Below are 23366 nucleotides of genomic sequence, written 5' to 3'. Positions count from 1 at the left end.
CCTTCTTCCATGCAAGTTCCATAATCACTTGGTATTTGTAGGAGCATAACTGTCTCCTCATCTTTTTTAGCAACTGTAATCCCATTGAGTCTTCCCTTAAGACTCCAGCCCCCCATAATTAAATTTTCTTGGTTTTCTTTCTACAGAGTGTTATGGTAAGCTTTGCTTTGAGTGGATTAAGAGACAAAAAAATTTAATTCCTATAAATCTACGGTGCATCAACACAACCTTGGTGACTGCAAAATATGTTAATACATCTCAGAGCTGTATGCAAACAACCCCCAGTGCAAACCAAGTGCAAACTAAGATCTCTCCCCTGAGAAATGTACTCCGAGGAATTCAAGACATGATGCATGAAGACTATACCCATATCCAAATGGAACGTCAAGACTGCAGCAAGAGCCAGCTAGATGGCCCCAAAACAGCCAGAGTTGAAGGAGCTAAATCACATATCAATATGATCCTAGTTGAAGCCACTATACTTAAGTTTCTGCAAACCTATATACACGATGAATATTCATACACGCATCACACCTTAATTCTATCGGTTACGTACACTGTTCAAACGCTGCTATATAGATACTAATTGATTAAAAGCATACAAGCAGTTAGTCTCATCATTAAAATTGTTGACATTCTTGTGGTCATCAGTTCCCAGCTCAGCTCCTGTTCTTCTGCCTGCTTAACTGCCAAAGATCCCGTTTTCTTCGTTCCAGGTGTCTTCCTTGCTCAACTGTGCAGCCTTGCTGAGCAGATAAAACTTTTAATCATATCAAGCTGCTAAAGCAAGAGTGACTTTTGATAGGCCAGGTGTCCCTTTTCTTTCAAATACATTGCCACAAAAAGTCATATTGAACTCATGGCAGGGTTGTGAGGGGTGTCATTTTAAAGCATTTGCTCTCACCCTGTCAAGAAATGGTTGACTCAGTGCTCCCCTGTGGTCTGGAAGGGAGAAGGAAACCGAGGGTCTGTCAGTCAAATTCACCTTCTTGAGCACAGAATCGTATTACCAGCACTGTGTTTCTAAGTGCTCAGTACTGTAGGATGACATTCATAGATACATTTTATCTATATTGATTGAAAAGACTATCAGGAAGTCTTAAAGCCTAGTGTTTTTTCAAGCTGACAGCAATTACCACTGAAGGAGCATATGCCACATGCAGCGAGTTTTAAGAATGAGATGTGATTCTTTTGTGAGTTTGGTTTCATATTCAGGCAGAGTGTAAAACAGTTCAGTGAAAAGATTTTGGGTAAACAGTTTCATTTTCGATACAGCAAATGTGTTTACCTGCGAAGTTTACTAGTTACCCCCACCCAGAAAAAAAAAAAAAAAAAAAAGAGCGAAGCCCGGATTGGGTTAGCGCAGGAAAAGCTTTTCTCTCTTTTTCCTGGCAAGGTACTCTGGCAGCCTTCCTCTAAGATGAAAATGTAAGGTATTTTTTCAGAAGAATATAAGTTTCCATACACTAGGCTTCTAATGCATGCTGGTGCTTTTGAAAAACAGTTCCCACCTCTCTAATTTTTGCTACTATGAGAGAATGGGAAGCACTGTGCTTTCTTATGCAGCATTTTAAATACAGATGTCTCACAATAGATTTTAACAGTAAAAGGCTATAGGGTTCCATTTGACATTTAATGCTTTTAACTTTCATTCAAATTTAATGAAATAAATGTTTAGTATCCGTATATACAAGTTTAATTGTCAAACAAACAGCAAACCCTACAAACAGGTAGATAGAGGTTTCAACTTCTCTGCTCTCTAACCTTTCTCAAACTTAATTTTAGAGACTTAAGTGACTCAGGAAACAACATTCACGTCTAGGTTTGAAATTACTGTAGACTAATAACAACTCCTTCAGATAAATGAGTTATTCAGTGACCTGTGCAAACTAGGTTGTTGGTGTCAAAGCTGCTTTCTTCTGAGAAGCTGTTGTCAGTGTTGTTGCTAATTGGTAGTCTTAGTGTCATTCTCAGCAGAAATTAAGGACTGAGTAGACAGAGACTTGCTATTTCTGGACAGTTTGCCCATGAAACTATATGTCCAGTGGCAGCAGAACAGGGGAAGTTGTATAGAAAAACCTATATTTCTTCTATTCCTATTTGGGTTTAATAAAACTATTACTGGAGTTGAAGTAGCCGTAGTAGCATCTTTAAAAAATACGACTGTGGATATGGTTTGGGTTTTTAAAAATGTGGTGGCTACAGTGGGCTGAGTTTGGGGCTGAGTTAAATACCTTGTATTTCTGAAGTACAGAGAGATGCAGACACCAAAACAGAGAGGAGAAATAAATTACTGGGAAAAATCACTGATCTCCTATTCTAGGTAATACAAATATTCATTTCTTCACCATACATTTTCAGAATTTGGCATGCTATGCCTTATCATAAACTGAAAAGATGTATGTTGTAAATACATTTCAGCAGATTTCTTGCTGTGCTTTTCTGTACTACTTCAAGTAAACAGAAGAATGGAATTGAGTTAAATGTAAGACATACAAGACAGTAGCTCAAATACAGAACTTGCACAACCTGAGTGAATAGGACATAAGTGAATGTGACTTTCATGCAGCATGCAAGTTTATTCTCTCTGTGAGCTATTTACTTACATAACTTGATTAACAGTATAAGTGAGACAACAAATGGGTACAAAAGGAGAGAATAAAACCATAAAAATATGTGGCTACACAGATGCAATTTACAGAAGAAAACTGAATAAAACTTCAGCTAAAATATTATTTCACTCTACAGAAAATTTGTGTTATTAACTGTTTCCATCAGGCTATTAAAAGTAAACAAACCAAGGTCTTCTAATGTAGACTAGAAGACAAAGCTGGCATTGAAATGAAGAAGGGTGCAGAAAACGCAGACACTGAAAGTAGCTTTCCTCACACAGTCCTCTCCATTCTCTTCTGCTACAGGTTTCTGACCAGTGGAAGGATAATCACACTCCTTCACCATCAGACTCTTTTTCTAATCTTCATCTTTTAACTAAACTTTATACTGCTGGTGTTGTTGCACAGTGATTTGTATCTTCCAAACAAAAAAATCATTTAATTATCAAGGACAAATACGTGTCTGCTTAAAAATGTCTCTGATGTCTTTTGAATGAGCTCAGCTTTTTGACATTCAGAGAGGTAAGTTTTAAAGAATATAACAGGAAATAACAGTGCTTGTAATTTTAAATTTCATGCTTATCAATCCCTATGGATTCAGCTCTGACCCTCAATCACCCAGTGCTGGGATTTCAGAGCAGAACTCTCAGGTCACAGACACATGCTACAGGTACTAAGCGGTCAATTCTTCTTCATTTCTGCAAATAGAATAAAATATAATAGAATAAAAAATAAAGAGCAAGATTCTCAAAAAGCTAATCTGGCCTGTGCACACCACTTCTCTCTTACTCCAAAAGCCCTTTCCTGCCTCTCACTCAAATTATGTGGTTTCTTGTAGAGGAATGAAGGCAGTGGGTTGATTAGCATTGATAATATGCAGCTGTGGCCTTGCCTGGAAGGTGGATGGATGATGTGCAGCTGTAGCTCGTTCCTGCTAAGTGGTTAAATAGCACTGAGGAGTGGAGGTGAAAGGGATGGATACAGGAGGGGTAGTGTGCTCTGGTCTTGTTTCTGGAGGAAGGTGAAACAGTAGAATCTGACTGTAAAAGCCTTGTTGCAGCCTACTAACTTGTCTGTGCTGTAACAATTGGTGCCTCGTGTGAGGCTAAGTTGGACTCAGACTACAACAGTTTCTTGGTTGGCTGTTTCTTAAACCTGGTTTTAAAAACTCACTTTCAGTAGCAAACCCCAGCCATCATCATCATCCTTTACTCAGACAGAGAAAAGGCTTTTATCTCTGCATGCAGCTTCACAGGCAGTACATATTATGAAAGCCTTGCAAATTGGGGGCACACCAACTCCACCACCCATGGAAATGAAGTTCCCTCTGGGTAAGCATAGCACCTGTGATACTCTAGATACTGCCTAGAGTCATATAGACTACTCCAGGCCCACACTGTAAATCAGGACTGGTAAGTGGATATGCTATGGCTCTGGTCATGCTGCTAAGGAATAAGTACTGTGTGGGAACTTGCACTTGCTAACACTGGGCAAATTTGAAATTGCAGACGCATTCTGAAATGTCTTTCTGTATCTATTTTTATTTTATTTTGTTTTAAGGGAAAAGTGTCCTGCAGGGATCTCAGACAGGAATGACTCACCGAAAAGTATATATTATTACGAAAAGGACAGAGCAATCAAAAGAAACATAGTTCCTGTTATCCTTTGCAATGAAAGGCAGCAGGAGGAATCAACTGGATTTTAGCACCAGATTTAGTTTTCTGTTAAAAAAATCATGGAATGAGACTATAAGAAGGCAGAGGATGACTTGCAGGGATGTTTTGAGAGGAGAGGACTCTTCTTCAATGCACAAATTAAAACATCTTCTGCACTAATCACAGGATCAAAGTTTTTTGGGGTTTTTTTGTAACCTAAGTGTCTGAGCAACTATACTACAGCATTTTCTGTTTAGGTTATGTTTGCCTTTTTGAAATAGGTGATGCAATTGTAGGTGGAAGTATGGAAGCATGGGGGTTTGTTTTGTTTTCCTGGGGAAAGACCAAAATATGTTAATGCTTTACTGAAACCACAAGTGATAGTCCTGACAGTGTCACATTTAGCCCCATCCATTACACTGCCAAAGACTGCGTCATCAAATAGGTGATCCTGGTTGGCAGAAAGGTATGGAGGGGAAAATGAAGTTCACAGGCTCATGTCAGCAAGGTGGACAGGGTGGAGATTTCCAGCATGCTCCGTTGCTTGTGCATCTAGGTTTCAAGTAAGTAACATTCATGCTCTTTGGCTTTAAGTGTCATTTAGCACCTCTCATAGTGATATGTCTCCCTTTCATCAGATAGATGAACATTTCAAACATGAGTAAGAAGCAATCTGAATAAGGACTTCAGCATTGCTCTTAAACATGCTATAGAACACCAAAGGCTTTGGACTCAGCTGCAGTGAACAATAGCATATCACCATGGAAATTACCACCTGAGATTACAGCAGGCTGAGTCAGTGCCTTTGTTCATAAATTTGATCTATTAATCATCATAACAAAAGGCATGAAGAAGTAGCTTGCGCTTGAAAAATGTAGTCTCTGAGAAGAATAAGACCAGAGCCTGTTGGCAGGTTGAATAAGTTGCCTATCAATGTTGTTTGCATAAGCAAAAGGCAGATTGGCCAGATGCATCCTGTACTCAGAACCAGTTCAAAATAAATCAGAATCCTAGTAAAAACTTAGAAATAATCATAAGGATTATACAATAATCAAATGTTGGCGTGTTTGTTCTTCCTCAGGTGACAGGGAGAATTAAAACTTTTAGTTCCCTAGGTAGAGAAAACATGTTTTTTTTTTCTTTGCTAGTCACTATTCAGTGGAAACACCAAAGTAGACTACCCAAATACAAAACGGCTGCTCTTAGTTTTTAGCAAATACAAGGCTATTTTGTAAAAGGAAATTCCTTCTCCTTTACAGCTCACTTGTTTATAAGAAGCCTTGAGCAGCAAATTTGGCAGTTATTGGCAAATAGCTTTCTCAGACCTCTGGAGGCTTTTAATAAGATGTCTGCTTTTGTGAAAGGTGATCGTTTCTCAAGGACTGCTTTGCAACAGTCTCCTGCTTTTGGCAACTCCTGAATATTTAATAACCTGAGAAGAAATCAGTTATTCCCCTCAATCTCATGTACACTTTTCAGTAATACATCCCAGGATGCAACTGTCCTTTTTTTTTTTGCTGCAAGGTCCCACTGCTTAGTCATGGTCAACTTGTCTAGCAGGACAACCAGATCCTTTTCTGCAAAGCACCTTTCAGTCTAACACACAGCCTGTACTGGTATATGGGGTTATGCCATCCCAGGTGCAGCACAATGACGTTCTTGAAGTCCATGGGGTTTTTATCAGCCCATGACTCCAGTCTACCAAGGATCCTCTGAGCAAGATCTTTACCCCTCTTCCCAAGCACATCAGTCCTTCCTGCAATTTGATATCCTTCCTCAGCTTTTTGAGGTGGACTCTTGCTCATCATCCAGGTCAGTAATAAGTTGAACAGCAGCAGCCCCAGTACTGGCCCCTGAGGAAAGCTACTAGTAACTATCTACCAGCTAGACTTTGTACTGCTGATCCCAAACCTTTGAGCTCAACAGTCCAGCTGGATTTCCACTTTCCTTACAGCCCACCTATCAATTCCACATGTCATCAGTTGAACCATAAGGATACTATAGGAGACTGATGAACATCTTGCTAAAGTCAAGGTAAACAGCCACTGCTCTCCAGTCATCTGTAGAGCCAGTCATCTGTAGAAAGCTAGCATAATGGCCAGGTACATATTGTCCCTAGAAAATCCAGGCTGGCCCTTCCCAGTCATCTTTTTCTCCTTCTTGTGCTTGGACATGGTGTCTACAAGTATGTGCTTGGTAACCTTCACAGGGACTGAGGTGAGATTGAGCCTCCAGTTCTCTAGGCCCTCCTTCTTTCTCTTCTTGGCTTAATATTTGCCTATTTACAGTCATCAGAAAGTTTTCCAACTCGCCTTGACTTCTCAAAGATGACTGACAGCAAATCTACAATGACATCATCCAGCTCCCTCAGCCACCTTGGAGGCACTGATCCTTGGACATGTGCATGTCTGACTTCCTCAGGTAGTCCCTCAGCGTTCCTCTAACATGGCTCATGGTTCCCTCCCTTGGACAGTCCGAAGCTTAGGGACCTTAGATGCCTGAGGGCAGATCAGACCAAGAAAAACTGAGGCAAAGAAACCATTAAGTACCCCAGCCTTCTCTATGGCCTATGCCATTTAGCACTCCACCGAGCAGTGAGGTCATTTTTCCTTAGTCTTCCTTTTTCTGCCAATGCACTTACAGAAACTTTTCTTTTTTTCCCTTCAAATCCCTCCTAGCTTCAATTCCAGCTGAGCTTTGTCTTTCCTAATTCCATCCCTGCACATCCAAGCACTGTCACTAAATTCCTCCCTGGTTCCATCTTTTGGGTTTTGTTGTACCTGCCTGACTCTCCGCATCAGAATGGACTGTTCTTGCTGTCTGAGGAATTTATCTTTGAAGATCAATGAACTCTCCTAGGTTCCTTTGCCCTTCATGCACCAGGGTGCAATGTAGAAATATCTGTTCAATTTTAACTGCGATATGAAGAGAGTTGAAGCTTTTTCTTTTTCATCAAAGTTTTAGGAATAAAATGACACACAGTGTTTTCTATGTTCCTGCTTGTCAATGCCTCCTGACATTTTTAGGGATTGCAAGAATTTTTGGATTTATTATGAGTTCTATATTCAGAAGTCTGTGTCCTACTCAGACTAAGACAACCTTGTCCAACACTCAAGTCAGACAGCCCTTCCAGTGATTCCAGAAGCTCTTAGTCAGTAGAATGCTGGGCAGAGAAGGATGAATGTTTTTTCACAGAAAAGTTTGAAGTTTTAAAAGTTTGGGTGTGGCAGTGTGGTGGGGTTTTCTCCGTGTTATGAAGAAAACAAAGACCTTCAGATTTATTATGTAGAAATACTTATGTAGCAGATCATATCCTGTTAGGGAACTGTCCACTCATGGAGCCCATGCAGGGAAGATTTTTCTTTGCATTAATGAGGTCTCCAAGGCTGAGCTTCCCATCTGATATTCCATCCTAGCCAGATCCTTTTGGATAAAAGGTGTGGGGACAGACAACATATATCCTATTCATTGCTGGTTTGGTCAAGTCTGAAGATGCTGTTGTGAATAACACTGTGGGTTTTGGAGGAGAGAAAGGAGGCATGGAAAGTAGGCTACAGAATTCATTAGTACAAAGGTTGCACCATCCACAATGTGTGATACATATGTGAAAAAGGTTAGTCATGTCCGATTTTGTTTCAAGAGTTTTCATCCACAACTGTAAAACGTTCCAAAATCAGTCATATTTATACTTTGATGTATAAATATCTGAGAATTATAGCTTTCATAAGGTTGTACTTCAGATCTTATTCTGAAATATCATCTAAATAATATTTTTTTCTCTGAAGAACGTTGCTATGGAGACGAGTGACCTACATGTTTATTTTTTGACACAGGAGAACGGGTTAGTTTAAACCTTCTTCTGCATGTGGAGGGTTTTTCTGGTTAAACACAGTGTCTATGGATACCAAGAAGTCTACAATAACTCCTCCTTTTTGCAGTCAGAATTGTATTAATACTCTGGGTATTAGCCATGGGACAAGAGGAACAAATCTGTGTATTCAGAAGGCTAAACAGAGTCATGTGAATACAGTAATGGTTTACACCATTTCCAGCCATGACACAGATAAAATACACTTCATCCTCAAACGTTCTGGATCACAGCAGGGTGCAAAGTGAAATGTGTTAGGTAGACTTGGTCTCAAATTCCCTGACATGTTTCTCCTCAGACTGCAATCGCTGGTAATTTCTCTGACCATTTTCTGTAACATGACAGAGACCAATCAGGACTTACTGAGAGACAAGACTTATTAGTTCAGGATTATTGAACTCTCCTCTACTTCTCACTAATTCCAGAACAAGGTATTTGGATTGAGGTCAGTTCTGGATGTCATTTAACAGTTAACCAAATTGACAGTTTATCAAAGGTCTCATGAAAGGAACTACATTTCTTCATTTTTTGTTATTATTTTTGCTATTTTGCTTTTGTTAGTCGCTCATTTTTTATATTAAAACAAATATAAAAGATATGAATAAGGGAATTAAATAGGTTTATATACTGCTAAAAGTGAAGATTTTTTTTGTGTGGCAGCTATTTGTGAGTAATACCTAACACTAAAAATTTCAGATGGATTAAAAAAAAAAAATAACTGGAGGGGGGGAAGATGTGAAGAGTTTTCTGTCAGAAAGTTTCAAAGCTAGGGGAATGAACAATATTTTCTTTCAATTACAATTTTTAAAGTTGCAAATTCACATTGTGTACATGAAAGACCTCACAAAAATTGCTAACTAGTGGTCCAAAAAAAAATTATTTTACAACTAGAACAGTCACATTATATTTTAAATAAATGGCTAGCATACAAAGAGCTTGAGCTTTAGATATGTCCTTTGAAACTTAGAAGAATGCAAATAATTAATGTATCATCTGCTTTGATGTGGCTTTATCTCATTGTAAGTGGTGCTGCTCAACATGAAAGTATGTAAGAACTTTAGTGAATCAAGGCCCAACAAAAATTCTTGAGTGACAGTTGTCTGTGACATCTTAAGCCATCAACCAGCAGAGTCACTAGCCAGGTCCAGAGACCATATGACCCCAAACTATATATTCAAATGTTATATCCCGTATGGAAAGCATATGAAACACAACATTTTCTGTATGTTCATATCAACCAATCTACTGCAACTGTACAGACTTTCAATTATGTGCAGTCTGGGAAACTCTACTGAATACACAAAGGAGTCCAGCCAGACTTGGTTGCTGTGTTCAAATGATGGTTATTATCACAGCTGTATGATTTATCTGTCAAGGACAGCAGAGGTGCTAAAACAACACCATTCAGAATTCTTGAACTGGCATCAGAGCTACTTGTGTTCATGCAGAGCATATTACAACCACAAGAGCAAAGACCAATATTACTAGAATAAAATCTTCACTTGAGTGGGTGGATATAAACAATACCCTCAATTCCATTATCATTTTGGAATGGATAGAAGAACAATTCCATGTGTTTGTTTTCAGTTTTATGTGTTTTTCTAGTTAAAAAAAAAATAATGAGCAGTATAACGTGGAGGACAGATCACAGTTTTCAAAGACCTATTGAATTTTTTGTAAAGGCTTAAGGCAGCCTCAACAACTTATAAGTTTGGGATACAATAACAGACACTAACAACTTTATATACTTCATAATAACAATACCGTAGCAAATAACAGTACTGTAACAACAACCCCCCCACCAGCAGCCCTCATTCCTGTGCAGAGGGATGGGGGAGATAATCAGAGGGCAAAAGTGAGAAAACTCATGAGTCAAAATAAGACAGTTTAATAAGTGAAGGGAAAGCTGTGCATATAAGCAATGTAATGTAGGGAATTCTTTCACTACTTCCCATCGGCAGGCATTTACAGGAAAGTGGGGCTTCAATCAAATAGAATAGTTACTTGGGAAAACAAATGTCATAGCTGCAAACATCCCCCTGCCTCCTCCTTCCTCCTCCTCCCCCAGCTTTTATTGCTGAGCACAACAACATATAGATTGGGACATCCCTTTGATCAGTTGGGGTCAGCTGCCCTAGCTCTGTTGCCTCCCACCTTCTTGTGCAGCCCCAGCTAACTCATTTTGGAGGGGCAGAGTGGGAAAAAGAAATGTTTGTACTGTACAATCACTGCTCAACAACAGCAAAAACATTGGCTCTTACCTTGAGGACAACGGCGTCTCCATCTGCACCAGAACTTGATAACCCTTGGTAAAATCTTCTAATCCTTGTCTTACTCTTGGACTAAATGCAGTGAATGCAAATGCTAGCATTAAGTTTAGCATAACAACATATCAGGAAATACACCAGAAAAGGTAGATTATTGTGCCTGTGCGTAGTCATGAGTGGATATTCCCTTAACTATCTCAAAGTCAAGGTGACAGGCATGTGGCAGCCTGAGATAAGCATGAAAAGAAATGCATAGGGAAGCTAAAGTCCCAACACTGCAGCACTCCTGTGATGTCATTTGTAATGTGAGTGACAAGAATTTGATAACTGTGTCCATCAGCCCCTGCATTTGTGATGAAGTTGAACCCTTTTGTGTTCAAAACTGAGTTCAATAAATGTGTTGCAGAGCTCTTATGCATTTGCATCTCTGCAGTAGCTCTCCAGAGGGGTTTCACTGACTTACCCCCTTGGGCATGTGGCAACTCAGGCTGCACTTGAAAGGGGGTATGCAGGAGAAAGACACGTGGTCCTTTACAAAATAATGTCAGCTTTATTTTTTCCATACATAAATAGTTGCAGTGCAACAATTCCAAAATCAAGGGGGAAAGTGCCAAAAAGCACAATGCTGATTCATGAATCAAGTATTCATGTGTGCTGTAGAATCATGTAAGCCGTGTAGGATTTTATTTGTTTCTGTGAAATTACATAGTTTTCTTCAGGAATGTGTGCTAATAGCTGGTGCCCAGTATTTTGGAGAGGGAAAGCATGATATTCTTTTGAAAAACATACTTTTGACATGCCACTGACCATTCTTGACCTCAGAGTTCTCCAGCCATCCTGCAAATGCCACATTTTGTGTAAGGTACACGATTAAATCCAGTTTCCCCTCTCACAGAAACCATTGTCAGCATCCTAACCCTCATCATATAGGTATGAAATACAATTTGTGAAGCAGAGGGTCATCAGGCCAATTAGACTTTAATAAAAGGGGGCTATTCTGTCAACAAAGTTGGTACTGTTATAACCCACTATGAACAAGATACACACAATAACATACTGTTATTGAGAATACAGTAACTATAGATAAGTAGAAAAAGAGTTCTTACCCCACAAAACCTAGAATGATTTCTAAAAAGTTTGGTTTCTATCAGGACAAAAGTTTAACCTTAGGAAAGCTGTGCAGGAAAGACAGGGAAGTTCGGTGTAACCTGGAAAGAGGTCTTCCCTCATCAAAACAACAAATACCCAAATGGTTATTGCAGTCATCCTTGGTCATCTTGCAGGACTTTTTCAATTTTATATTAACATGGAATAACACAAAAAGAGTTGAACCAATGACCAACGTTCACCCCTCCAAAATGCTGAATGAATACTCCAGCCACCAGGAAATTATCTAATCTTTCATGGAAGATGGGTGTGCCTGACTTCTGATTTTTTTTTCCTTTTCTTATTTAAAAAAGCATTCACATTGTTTACTACAATTAAAGAAAAAAAATGCACGTAAGACCTAAATAGACTTTTATATAGAATAAATAGTTCAAAATCAATAGTTTAAATAGAATTTGAACAAAAAAAGTTCAAATTAAGAAAATGCTTCAACTGAAAATTTCTCCAAATTGCAATCAGTACTTTTCCTTTAAATATGAGAATGTGAAGAAATTTTATTCTTTCCTGAAGGGGGTTTGGAGAGAAAGGGTACATATTTCTAAATACACTCCGTTTCTCTTGCTTTTTATTTCAGTGACTGTGAAGATGAGGTAGCTTCCAAACTGTCTTCATCCCTGTCAACAAGCACTGAAACACTGTCCCGCATATTTGGTGTCTTGATGGATACAGGTTGTTTTAGGCATCCAGCATTCATGTGCAAAACTGGGAAAGCAAAGCAGCACAAGCTGGGTTAGCCAGGAACTAGTCCTCAAGTAGCTTGGATAGACAACATGACCAAGATATACATTGGGACACTAGAAGAGAAATAATGACCCCACAGGTCAACTACCAGTATCATCTGGTAATTTCTGTGTGTATATACTTCAGCTGATGGAGGCAACAAGACCTTTGCTTATAGCAATGTGACAGAGATGGTTACAGTCATCACAAATATGAACTAACTACATTGGCAGATGTAAGAAAATCTTTAAACCCATTTTTATGATTTATTTATTAATTACATAAAGATGAAATTAACCTTTCCATACAACACCAGTTAAAACAAGAGAAACCTGTATGATGTCATACATTTACTTTTTTTTTAAGAAGCAACTGTCTATTTCTACAATCAACAACTTCATTAATGGCAGAAAAATGCAGAAAAGCTGGTAAACATACTTTAATTGATACTATTGCAACTAATTTCTGGTGAACAGACTATCTCCCAAATAACTACTTTGTGACCTGAATATTTTTTCATTTTACCATGTGCAAATATGTCTGAAAAGAGAAATGTGATTTGATTCTCCATTACTAACAGATTCCATGTACTTTGCCTCCTGCTATTTGCACTATGATTGTATAATGCAGGAAAACTTTCACTCCAGTTTTGACTGGAACCAGACCAAAAAAAAAAAATTTGGAAAATGTTTTTGTCAGAATGGTTAATTCTCTTCAGAAAACTGTCTCCTTTTTTTCACTTGATGGACTCTACATGAAAAAATATTTTTTTTTTTTCCAAATGTCAAGCCATGACATTTCAACTTCAGACTCTTCCATCTTTGGAAACAGGCACTCTTTCTGCTTTCCATTTACAGATTTGGATTTTCTGTCAAAGCTTCTAAATTCGTCTCTCGGTTTTGGAGTTAACAAGGTGGTGACTTTTCCAAGGTTTTCCTGCAAGAGTAAAACAAATTTAACTTTTTGTTTAATTCAGAAGTATTCTGTGGAAGTAACCCATAATCTTTCAGGAAAGAGTCTTTACCAAAAACGAGAAAGGATATGGTGAAAATATCTTTTATCACTTTCTATAACAGATATTATGATGAAGTCTGTCATGAAAATGTTGTTCTTCTGCAGAAGACAAAGTAACAGAACTTGTTTCTAATCCTGTCAATCTCATTTGTTTTTGCTGTTCCCTCTGGGACTATTCTCTGACAGAGATACTTGCTAGGAAAACTGAATACAACTAAATTAACATCAGAATAGAAAAATGGGGGGGGAAGTGGTGTCTTCAGGTCCCTTGGGAGACATAGCATGCCTGCAGAAATTTACATCTTTAGAAGTAAAGCAGCTTTGGGGCTGGACTTGGTCGTACATTGCTTTTTAGTTCTTTGACATAATGAGATCAAGGCTGAGACATGAAGGGAGCCCAGGATGTTTGATTCTGGTCTGTCAGCAGCAGGCCTTCTGCTAATGGGGATTGAACAACTAATACTATGTTTTCACTAAGTCATACTGAAGCAGCTTGTATGACAAATACCACAAATGTGTGTTTCAAAGCCCCATGAGTGTCGTTGCGTTGATTTTTCTGCACTTCCAAATGCTTTATGAAACAAATTTAATGACATTTTGAAACTGGTGGAAGAAATTTTACCATGATATTACAGAAACACTAGCTTAATACTGTAATATAAAACAAAACACAGTAATATCTGCAATCATTTTGGTCATCCTAGAAAATTGGTCTTTTTCAAAGTGATCACAATATTTACTTTTATAAAGGTTAAAAAACCAATCTGAGTCCTCAAAAAAACTTCTATTGATTGTTCTTGATCTTTTACTGAGTTTTGTTGAGATCCTAGCAGTATCCTTCAATAATATCTAAATATTAGCTTTTCTCTTTCTCTCCAAACACAAATATTTCCTTTCTTTTCTGCTAGACTTCACCCAATTAAGCTAAAATTTTTGAGCAAAATCTAGTTTTGAAAATGTTCCTGAGGGATAGCCTGAATGAAGTGCATTTTTGTTTAAAGGCATTAACCTCAAAATAACAGTGCAACTTATCATTTGGGATCAACTTTCAAATGTAACATCCAGCAGATCATAGTTTCTAGCAATTACCTCTTGCAAAGCTGATAGCTTTAGTAGTCCAGTGGACTGGAGCTGTGATGAAGGCTGATGGATGGTGAAGCCAAGGTGGTTCATCACAGGGGCTGGCACTACAAGCAGCTTTTAAGATAAAGACAGGCTTACTGTGTACACACACTTAAGTTCTTTAGCATTGGTGATGATTTATTTCAGAAGCCTGAGAGCTCAATCAGACAGGAGGGAAGTTTTGTACTAAAAATGGATGGGAAAAGGTATTTTGAGGAATGCACTTTGTTCCTAAAAGCTGTCTCAGTCAGAAAGCTCTGATTTTTCTAGCCATGAACTAGACTTTGTAACTGAACTCCCCTCAGATTTCTTTCAATCAGACAAGAAAGCAAGCAGCAAAACACCTCACGTTAACATTTTAGACTATGCTTGAAGGAGGAGGCCGTTGTTTCTGTTGGCTTCTCAACAGCAACATGACCCATTGTCCTCCCCATAGGGCCCTAAGCTCCTGAAGTAGCTGAGAGATTTCCTGCTCGTTGTCATGTGTAACCGTTACGCTCAATTAGGCCCAGAGCCACTGAGGAAGAGGGTGTACTCAGGCTCTTATAGCAAAAAAACCCTATTAATTTATTCTTATACAAGGTATAATATTCTGTAGAGAAAGATGAAATTATTTTGTGCAGCTAAAAATTACCACTATTTTAAGCCCTGCAATTACCACTGCTTTAACTCCTGCAAGGTCCTAATTTTTTCTCTACAACCTCTTTTGACTCATATTCTCACTATCCAAAATAGTAAAGTCCAGTTACAGAATAGTTATCATCTTCCTGAAAGATACAGCAGGATGAAGGCAGTGGGAAGAGGAATGTGTATTTGTCTGACTGACTACTTAGACTTTCCATTTTGGTGGTTATCAGCTGTTTAAATAATATTTCCCTTAGGCACTCTAAAGACACAGAATCATATTTTACAATGTGCTTATCTATCAGATAGTAAGTGTTTTAAACAAGTGTCAGTGGAAACTCTACTACCTCCCATCCTTAACAGTATAGCTTGTAAGCTGATGTCATATACTGCTTCCATGAATTAGTGGTAAATGACAAAAACAGCAAAACGTGACTCAAATTTCAGGAGTGCTCATTTGTATAGATTCCATATAGCATGTAGAAGTGTTCTGTCCTCTAGCTATGATTGCATGAAGTTTGTATTAGATAAATACATTCACTGAAGCAAAATCTTCCTACAAAATTAGAAACAGTTAATGAATAGTAATTTTTTCTCTCCTTTCAAAGACATTTTAACTTATCATTGAGCCTTTGCACTCAGGTTTGTAACAGTATTAACCATAAAAATATTACTCTTTACAAGGTTTATTTTAAGTGATATTATCAGAGATACTATACTCAAACTTGGCAGGAAAGGACAGACTAAAAAGATCTTTGCAGGTTCTAAAGTAGACACAGTTCTATAATGCATCTCTACCTAATTAAGTCTGAGTTTACATTTCCAATGAATCACTTGATATTCCTGGGTATATCCATGCCTCCATCAAAGGACTGAGTGTTATGAACAATGGAGTCAAATTACATTCAGAATTTTTTCAGTCCTACCGTGAATGAAAGGAATGTCTATAAAGGGTAAATTATATAAAGTAATCTCAGTCACACTATTAAGGCAGCTTTCTGATACACGGGCAAATGAGATTCTCATTAAAAAGACTCGGTATTGTTAAAGACTTCCTCATTAAGGATTTTATTGACTGAAAACCAGGGCAGAAAGAGCAGAAATGAGCAATTGCAACATAGACTATTCACATTCAAAATATTTTTTCTGTACTCAGAAAAGCTTTCTTTTATGTTTTATCAAATATTTGTTTTTCTTGACAAGACTTTGGTCCAGTCTCTGGGCACAATGTATGCACATACAAATCCAGTTCTTGCCACCCAACCCCTTTCAGGTCTCAGCTGCCTGTGTCCCTGGCTAGCTGTGCACCACAACAGGATGTGTGATTTTACAGGCTTTAATTGAACTGGCTCATATTATAGCTGCAAACCACTTCCAACACAGCCTCCCAACCTCCTTAGCCACTGGAGATGCCAGCATGGACTCAAGTGGCTGACACAGATGTCTGAACTCAATGGTTATCCAAATTAGCTCAATCACACTGAGCTTAAGTATATCTACATACACTGTGATCCCTCTTTTGATGCATCTGGAGTTGTACCTCCCCTCTTCGTATCACGCTGGGAGATGGGGGTGTAAAGAATGAATGACCTCTTGCAATTAAACTTGCTGCTTTCAAAAGATCCCCAGAAAGCTGTTTTATAAGGATACCACATTTCCTTCTGCTTTCAGAGGATATCCCTTATTAAGCATTTTGACTGAAACTGAGTGAAACTTATGAGTTCACTTTCCATTCTGTATTTCAAGCATCGTGTGCCAGTTTTGAAAGGTTAGGTCAGATTCTGCCATTCTTGCCTGCTTTCAGCCCAGCTTCTGGAAATACTAGTGAGCCATACAGTAAATATACTAGTTACTGAGCAAGGTTCTCTTAACAGTTGGTAGAGATGTTAGCATTTAACCCATAATAAAATTACCCTAAGATTGATGCTCTCAAGTGCATTTGCAACTGCATTGAAGTTCATTGTGCCCAAACACCTTTATAAATATTAATTAAAACTAAAACTCTGTTGATAATTCAGCACATTCTGAGCTCTGAAGTGCTGCCATTGTACCATACTCGTATAATTTTAATGTAATTTTAGTATAACCTAAATTATATTATATAAAAATCTAAAATAATGTAAATTAAACTATAGAGTATACATGTATGGATTAAAATAATTCAATATAATGTAAATTATATAATATGATATGAATTCAATGTGACTTGGGGATGCAGAGTTCCTCAGCAGTATAGCAGCTCTTCACCTGTCCATCAGTTCCCCATAATGTCAATCCCTCAAATGTAATTTTGTGGAGTTATAATTCAGAATTTTGGTAATTGTAAACCTGATATAAAAAGGGAAAATACGAATTTTTGTTTAAATATACATGTATCAAATTACCAGGATAATAATAACTAAGAAATTGATATTATCTTCAAAGCTTCTCTGTAATTTGGACCCTGCTAATGCCATACATGGGAGCAATCAAAGTATAGCTCTTCTGGTTCATCCTAGCCACTGCACAAGAAAAAAAAAGGCTGATAAGGAAATTTTGTATCTTTGAGATCTCTGTGTTCAAAGATCTAAATATTTTAGGGGAGCTCTGTAAGTCTTATGTCTTGAATTGGAAAGTAATCCTTGAGCTTCATATGTTCATGTCCTTTCACTCCCTAGAAAAGAAGAAGCTTTAGATAGCTATAGTTTCTTGTGGACCTACATACCTGTTCTCACCAATCTGCAAGCAAGCATACACTGGGACTGGTTCCCTGTGCCTGCTTTGAAGAGGTAAGGAGAAAAAATGTCCTGAGCTGGGCTAGCAGCCAGCTCCTGCCCTCTTAGCAACTCACCCAGTGGAAAAACAAGCCTAGATTCCTGTCTGGGCAGAGACTGAAGCAGCTCCCTCTGGAAAGAAAGGTGAGAGCCAGAATTGTAAAGTACAGGTGAAAAGGGAGGAGGAGGAAGGCTGCAACTTCATCTTGTAGGGCCAGTTAGCAGCTAGGCTGGCTCTATGCCCCAGCAAACCACCACTTCAGATGGCAGCAGACGAGCCTTCCCTGAAAGTTTGTTTATGACTGTGCAATTATACTGTTACTGTGAAATAAAGAAGTCATATAGTCTATAATAATTACATGTATGTAGTTACGGGATTTAATATCATATTATGATGAAAACTGTCATATAGAATGTCACAATCTTCAAGTTCCTTTTTATTGTTGCTATAATGGTGGGTTTTTGCTCTGGAAAGTGCTTTCATCCCTAGAGTTATATATCAAAGCAGACAACAAGCTGTTCACAAAGAAGGTTGTCAGAACTGAACTTTTTTTATTGCTATAATTATATTATTGTTAATACAGATATTTAAAAGATTAATTACCAAAAGAATATATTATATCTATTTCCCATATTTTAGAGGACACAGAAAAAGCCTCACTGTTCTTCCAATCTTTGCAGTGGCCACACTAAGTTCCTGAAAGAGTGGCATTTCACAGATTCCATGCTTCACATTTTCAGTCACAAAAGAGTTATATTTGTCTTGAAATTGTATCCAGGGTGAGTTCTCAGCTACTTTGTTTCTACTATAATTAAATGCTGGGACTCTACTAGGGCAGAGGTGATTCATTCCCACTGTTAGCCACCACTGCCAGTGACAGGTATGTCCAAAGGTCCATCTCTTCCAGTGCCTGAGTTCAAACAGACGATCACTACAGCAGACCAGCCTTCTATGCGCTGGTGCTGGCTTCAGCTGGCTTACAGCAAATGCTTTTAAATGTAAGAGTTGTCTTACTTTTCAGTCAAATAGCTGCGACTTCTAGATGAATACTGTGTTTCAGAGAGCTGGAACTAAATGAGCTAGTGATGTTTAACATCTCTTGGAAACATGCTCTGCAGCCATGGGGACCTTGAGTCTCATCTACAGCAGTAATGCTGGCAGTGCAAACCTACTTTTTTTTCTCAGAACAGACAAAGCTTTTGTTGTTTGCTTCTTTTTTGAATCAGACTACCACCTAGACAAGATTGTTCCTGAGAGCACTTGTGACAAAAACTGTTCTACTTCCAGTTTGAAAATCAGACAGTAGTAACAGGAGAAAGGCAAAACGAGGTCTCTATTCTAGGATGCAAATAAGGGTAAGAAGCATTTCCAATTATAATCAATGGCTTTTGACTGGTTATTGCTTACTCTGACCTCCCATAAACAGTGAAACAATCTTAACACAGGCAATATCAGAGCATTTATTTTCACACATGGACCCTGCACTCACATCTGGTGATGGCTCTTAGGATGTACAAACACCTCCAGCTCTGAGATCTCCTTGGACAATGCGCTTGTACACTGTTTTTGCCAGCAATGCAGGGCTCATTCAGCTCCTCCTTTCCTGAAGATTTGTATCCTGTTTCCCACCTCAGTGCTTACAAGCTGTTCAGACTGGCAGCTGGATCAGACACAAATATTTTCATAGCCTTTATCTCTTGTGAAAACAGCAGGAATGATGACCTTGTTCCTAACATGGTCTTTCTACACATTTTCTTCTCTTAACTTACCTTTTAACTACATCATCTGTCTTCTTTTTTTAGTTTGTTGTTTTAGATTTAACCAAACAGTTCTGACTCTCCAAGGCTTCCAAGAGACTCCAGCTGTTTTTTCCTTTCCTCAAAACATTTCTGATGCAATTCTTACTACTCCCTATACTAGTGTTACCCCATTTGTAGTGCATGGGCCACAGATGATCCACAATATATTGAGCAATCTGAGAAAAAATCTGTTTAGAAAGCTCACAATGAATGTATTCCTTTCTCTTCTCTTCCACACCTTCTTGGTTCCCAACCAGGCAAACATGCAAAAAGATAAGGGGGGGGGGGGCATCAAAGATAAAAACTAGTTAAAATTTTGTACATTTGTTACATGATTGTGAATAAAACACATCCTGTCAGTATTGCATTCTCACACAACATATCCAGTGTTAAATTAATGCTAAAATACAAATGCAGGGCTTTGAAATCTGTCTAACTAGAGACCTATTATTGTTATTATTACTATTATTATTATTATTATTATATTGGTTTATTGGTTTATTCATTTATACTTAACCATTTTTCCTGCCTGCCTTTTTTTTTATTCCTTTTTTTTTTGTTTCATTTAAGAATATGTTGAACCTAGCCACCTAAAAGTAAGGAAGCAACATAACTGTCAATGCTTTTCAAATGAAAATCACCAAGTTATATTTGTCTTGAAATTGTATCCAGGCTGAGTTCCCAACTAATTTGTTTATTATCACCAAGTACTGAAATATCAATCTGCAGAAAATAATTGCAGTGTTAGAACTTTAAGCCAAAGAAGCAATACAGTTGTGAAATGTTTGCAACACAGAATGGCTCCATTTCAATTTCATACTTAGTAGAGAGCAAAATTATGTTGAATGGCAGATAGCTTCCCACCTGAGGGAAAGTTTGCTTTAGAAAATAACATCTTCAAAGTGAGTAAAAACATGATGAAACCTTCAGTGAAAAGTAGTGGGCCTGTGAAGTCAAAGAGAAATTGATGAATGTTGTGACATTTCCTCATCTTTCTCAAGAATAGTAAATGATAATACAATAAATTAAATAGGCAAAAACTGTTAGAAAATGAGCCGTTGTGTTCTTGCTTTTCAGAACAGATTTGGATATTGCTATTTGGTAGAAAAAGTTATTTTTCCTTGACCCACTACCTAACAATAAAAATGATAAATATTCTAAGGAAGAAGTACTGCTAAGTGAGTTATGTTTAGGTAACCCTGGACTTAAAGAAATGAAGAAAAATTAAGGAAGAAATGTAAACTCTCCATCTTCTGATTTAGATTAAGAAATAAAGCAGTAAGTGTGTTGTTACCATTTGTGGCAGCTTTCTTGTGAGAGTCTTCCCCTCCTCCTCACACCGTAATGACAAAAACATCAAAAGAAAGAATCCACAGCAAGATCCTGTGTTAACCTTTCACACACAAGCTTCACACTATGACCAACAAACTTGCATAAAAGTTATGTCTACAAGGGGTTCATTAACGTTTTATTTATCCATAGGTTTAATTAAACAATTTAAAGTATTCCATTTTTCTGAAAGCAACTATAACCACATCAAGAAAATCCTGATTTCACAATTGTTGCATTAGTTTCCTAAATATTTTATTTATCATATTTTGCCTCTTTCCTTCCTTTATTCTGTAACCAACAAGTAATAAACAGAAAATGCCATGTGGATTTTTTTCCAAAAAGGCTCTAGCAGCAATGCACCATTGAAACATGCTCTGCTGGAGACTGAAATGCCTTTGATTTTGTATGATAGTTGACAGAAATATAGTAAAGGAGATGGTATATTTGCCAAAGATATATTCTAGTTTTATATAGGCAACTGCCTATGTTCCACAATTTTGTGTGAGATTTTTGACCAAAAATGCATTAAAAACAGTCCCCCTTGTTTTGATTTACTAAACAGTTTGGCTTGGATAGAAGGATAGGTTCTACTGATTTTTTTGTTCTATTTTATCTTTTAAATGAACAAGTATTGTGACTGCAACCTCTGTGATTTCTCCTTTATTTCTACCTTAAAAAGCAGAAACATTCCTATCTGAATTATTGATCCTTCACGTCTCTTCTGCAGAGGCTCACTGTCTTTTGGAGTACACTTAAACTCTTTGGTTATTTCTTCTGCTGTCTTTCTATTGCTTAGATAGGGGGGTCATCATTTTTAATATGAGGAATTGTCTCTCTCTCTCAGTGTAGTGTTTCCCCAAATTTTTATTTTACACATAGATTCGGCTAGCATCAGGTTAACTCACCACCGTGATACCCAAATTTCCTTCATTAAGTAGGTTTCCATCAAGTTGTTCTGCACCCCCATATTAATTTTACTATGATATCTTAAAAAAAAATAATAATATCCCAGAATTATTCCTGAAAACTCGTCTTTTCAGTCATTCCCAGTGGTTGGCTAATATTTTCTTTTTTATGAAGCTCCTCCTTGAAGACATGTTTACATGCACACTGTGGTGTTATTATGGAGAGAAGAACTACCTTCAAATATAATAGCTTAGAAACCAGAAGTAATTTTGCCATCCCAGAACAGAGCTCTGCATGAGGTAATTTATAATGTCGAAAAACATTATGGTATTCAGCCCACTGTAGCAAGGTTGTTTTAGACTATAAAAAAAACAAACACCTTTTTAATAATGCAGTTTTATGAACAAAAATGCTGATGTAGCATTGCCTTGACAAAACCCATTAGTCCTTTGCTCCGTAGTAGCACTTTATACATGCCCCTGTAACCTCCTTGTATCCAGAAGAATATAGCATACTCATGACTGCTATGCAATTATTTGATATCTTAAACCCATTGCAAATCTGATAAGCATTGCACTCCAAAGAACATACATCCATATGCAATAGTGCTATTTACACAATTCAGCTAGAGGCTTTTATGTGTTTACTGCTGTGCATTTTCCTGTATCACAAATACTCTTCCGATATTTTCCCCCTGCATACACGCATACATTTGTAATATTACAACCCCAAACTGCATAGAGAATGTTTGAAAATTGACATGGAGTGCTCAAGAGAATTGTCTGAACTTTTTTGGGGGTGGGAGTGGGGGGTGGAATCCTTCTCTTGTCCCATGTTCTTTCCTACAAGGAAGAGAGGTTGACTTCTAAGGAAGTGATTAAGGCTCATTTGATCAGAGGCTCATGTTACCATGACAACACAGAGGGATTAAAGTCAGTTATGTGAAAGACAACTGAGTTGATGCCAACCACCTCCTCACAGAAAATCAAGAAGAGACTTAAGCAATTCTTCACCATCCAAAGCACATCTGGGCTTCTTCAGCATTCCCTGACCTGTTGTATGGGTGGTTTGGTCCTTACAGGCTTGAGAGTTTATACCCTGAGCAGTACCCAAAGGAAATCTCTGGTAAGTGAGAACAAGGGTCTGCATGACATTTCATGCTTGTCACGTACATCCATCGCTCTGAACACATTTTTTGTGTGAGTCAATTTCCGTTTGTATTTCAAAATGGGTAGCCAGCATACTCACCGATTCCCAATGAGAAACATTTTTAAGAATGTTACAGCTTCTTGCTGAGGTGCCTCTATCCACTTAAGAATCACATAAGATAAGTGGAGATACTAAAATGCAATGTGTGGAAATGTTTTAGCAAGAAAAATGTAACTACCACCTCATTGTCTTAAAAACATAGATGGAAGAATACAATGGCAACCTCAAAGTGAAAAATTATCCATTCAAATTTTAAAACTATTTTCTTAAGCTCAGTTGGAGCTGGAATGAGACCAATTAGATGCACTCCATAATAC

At 37.8% G+C, this 23366-nt stretch overlaps 1 protein-coding gene across 3 annotated transcripts in view; it reads right to left on the bottom strand.

The window, feature by feature from the left end:
• Positions 1 to 392: 392 nt before the first annotated feature.
• Positions 393 to 23366, bottom strand: part of LOC308059996 (uncharacterized protein) — a 114281-nt gene continuing 91307 nt past the window's right edge. Inside the window, exons 4-5 of one of the 3 annotated variants that reach the window (XM_080378143.1) lie at positions 23089 to 23180; positions 393 to 15550 (exon numbers count right to left, since the gene is read on the bottom strand). In XM_080378143.1, the coding sequence (XP_080234269.1) occupies positions 15547 to 15550; positions 23089 to 23180 (96 nt within the window). In that variant the 3' untranslated portion in view covers positions 393 to 15546. The remainder of the gene's footprint in view (positions 15551 to 23088; positions 23181 to 23366) is intronic. The other 2 variants (XM_080378142.1, XR_013926544.1) reach the window with 2 other exon arrangements.

This window comes from Falco punctatus (assembly GCF_963210335.1).
Source record: "Falco punctatus genome assembly, chromosome: 3".
Taxonomy (NCBI): domain Eukaryota; kingdom Metazoa; phylum Chordata; class Aves; order Falconiformes; family Falconidae; genus Falco; species Falco punctatus.
Note: the sequence above shows the minus strand (reverse complement) of the source record. Positions and strands in the feature narration are given on the sequence as shown.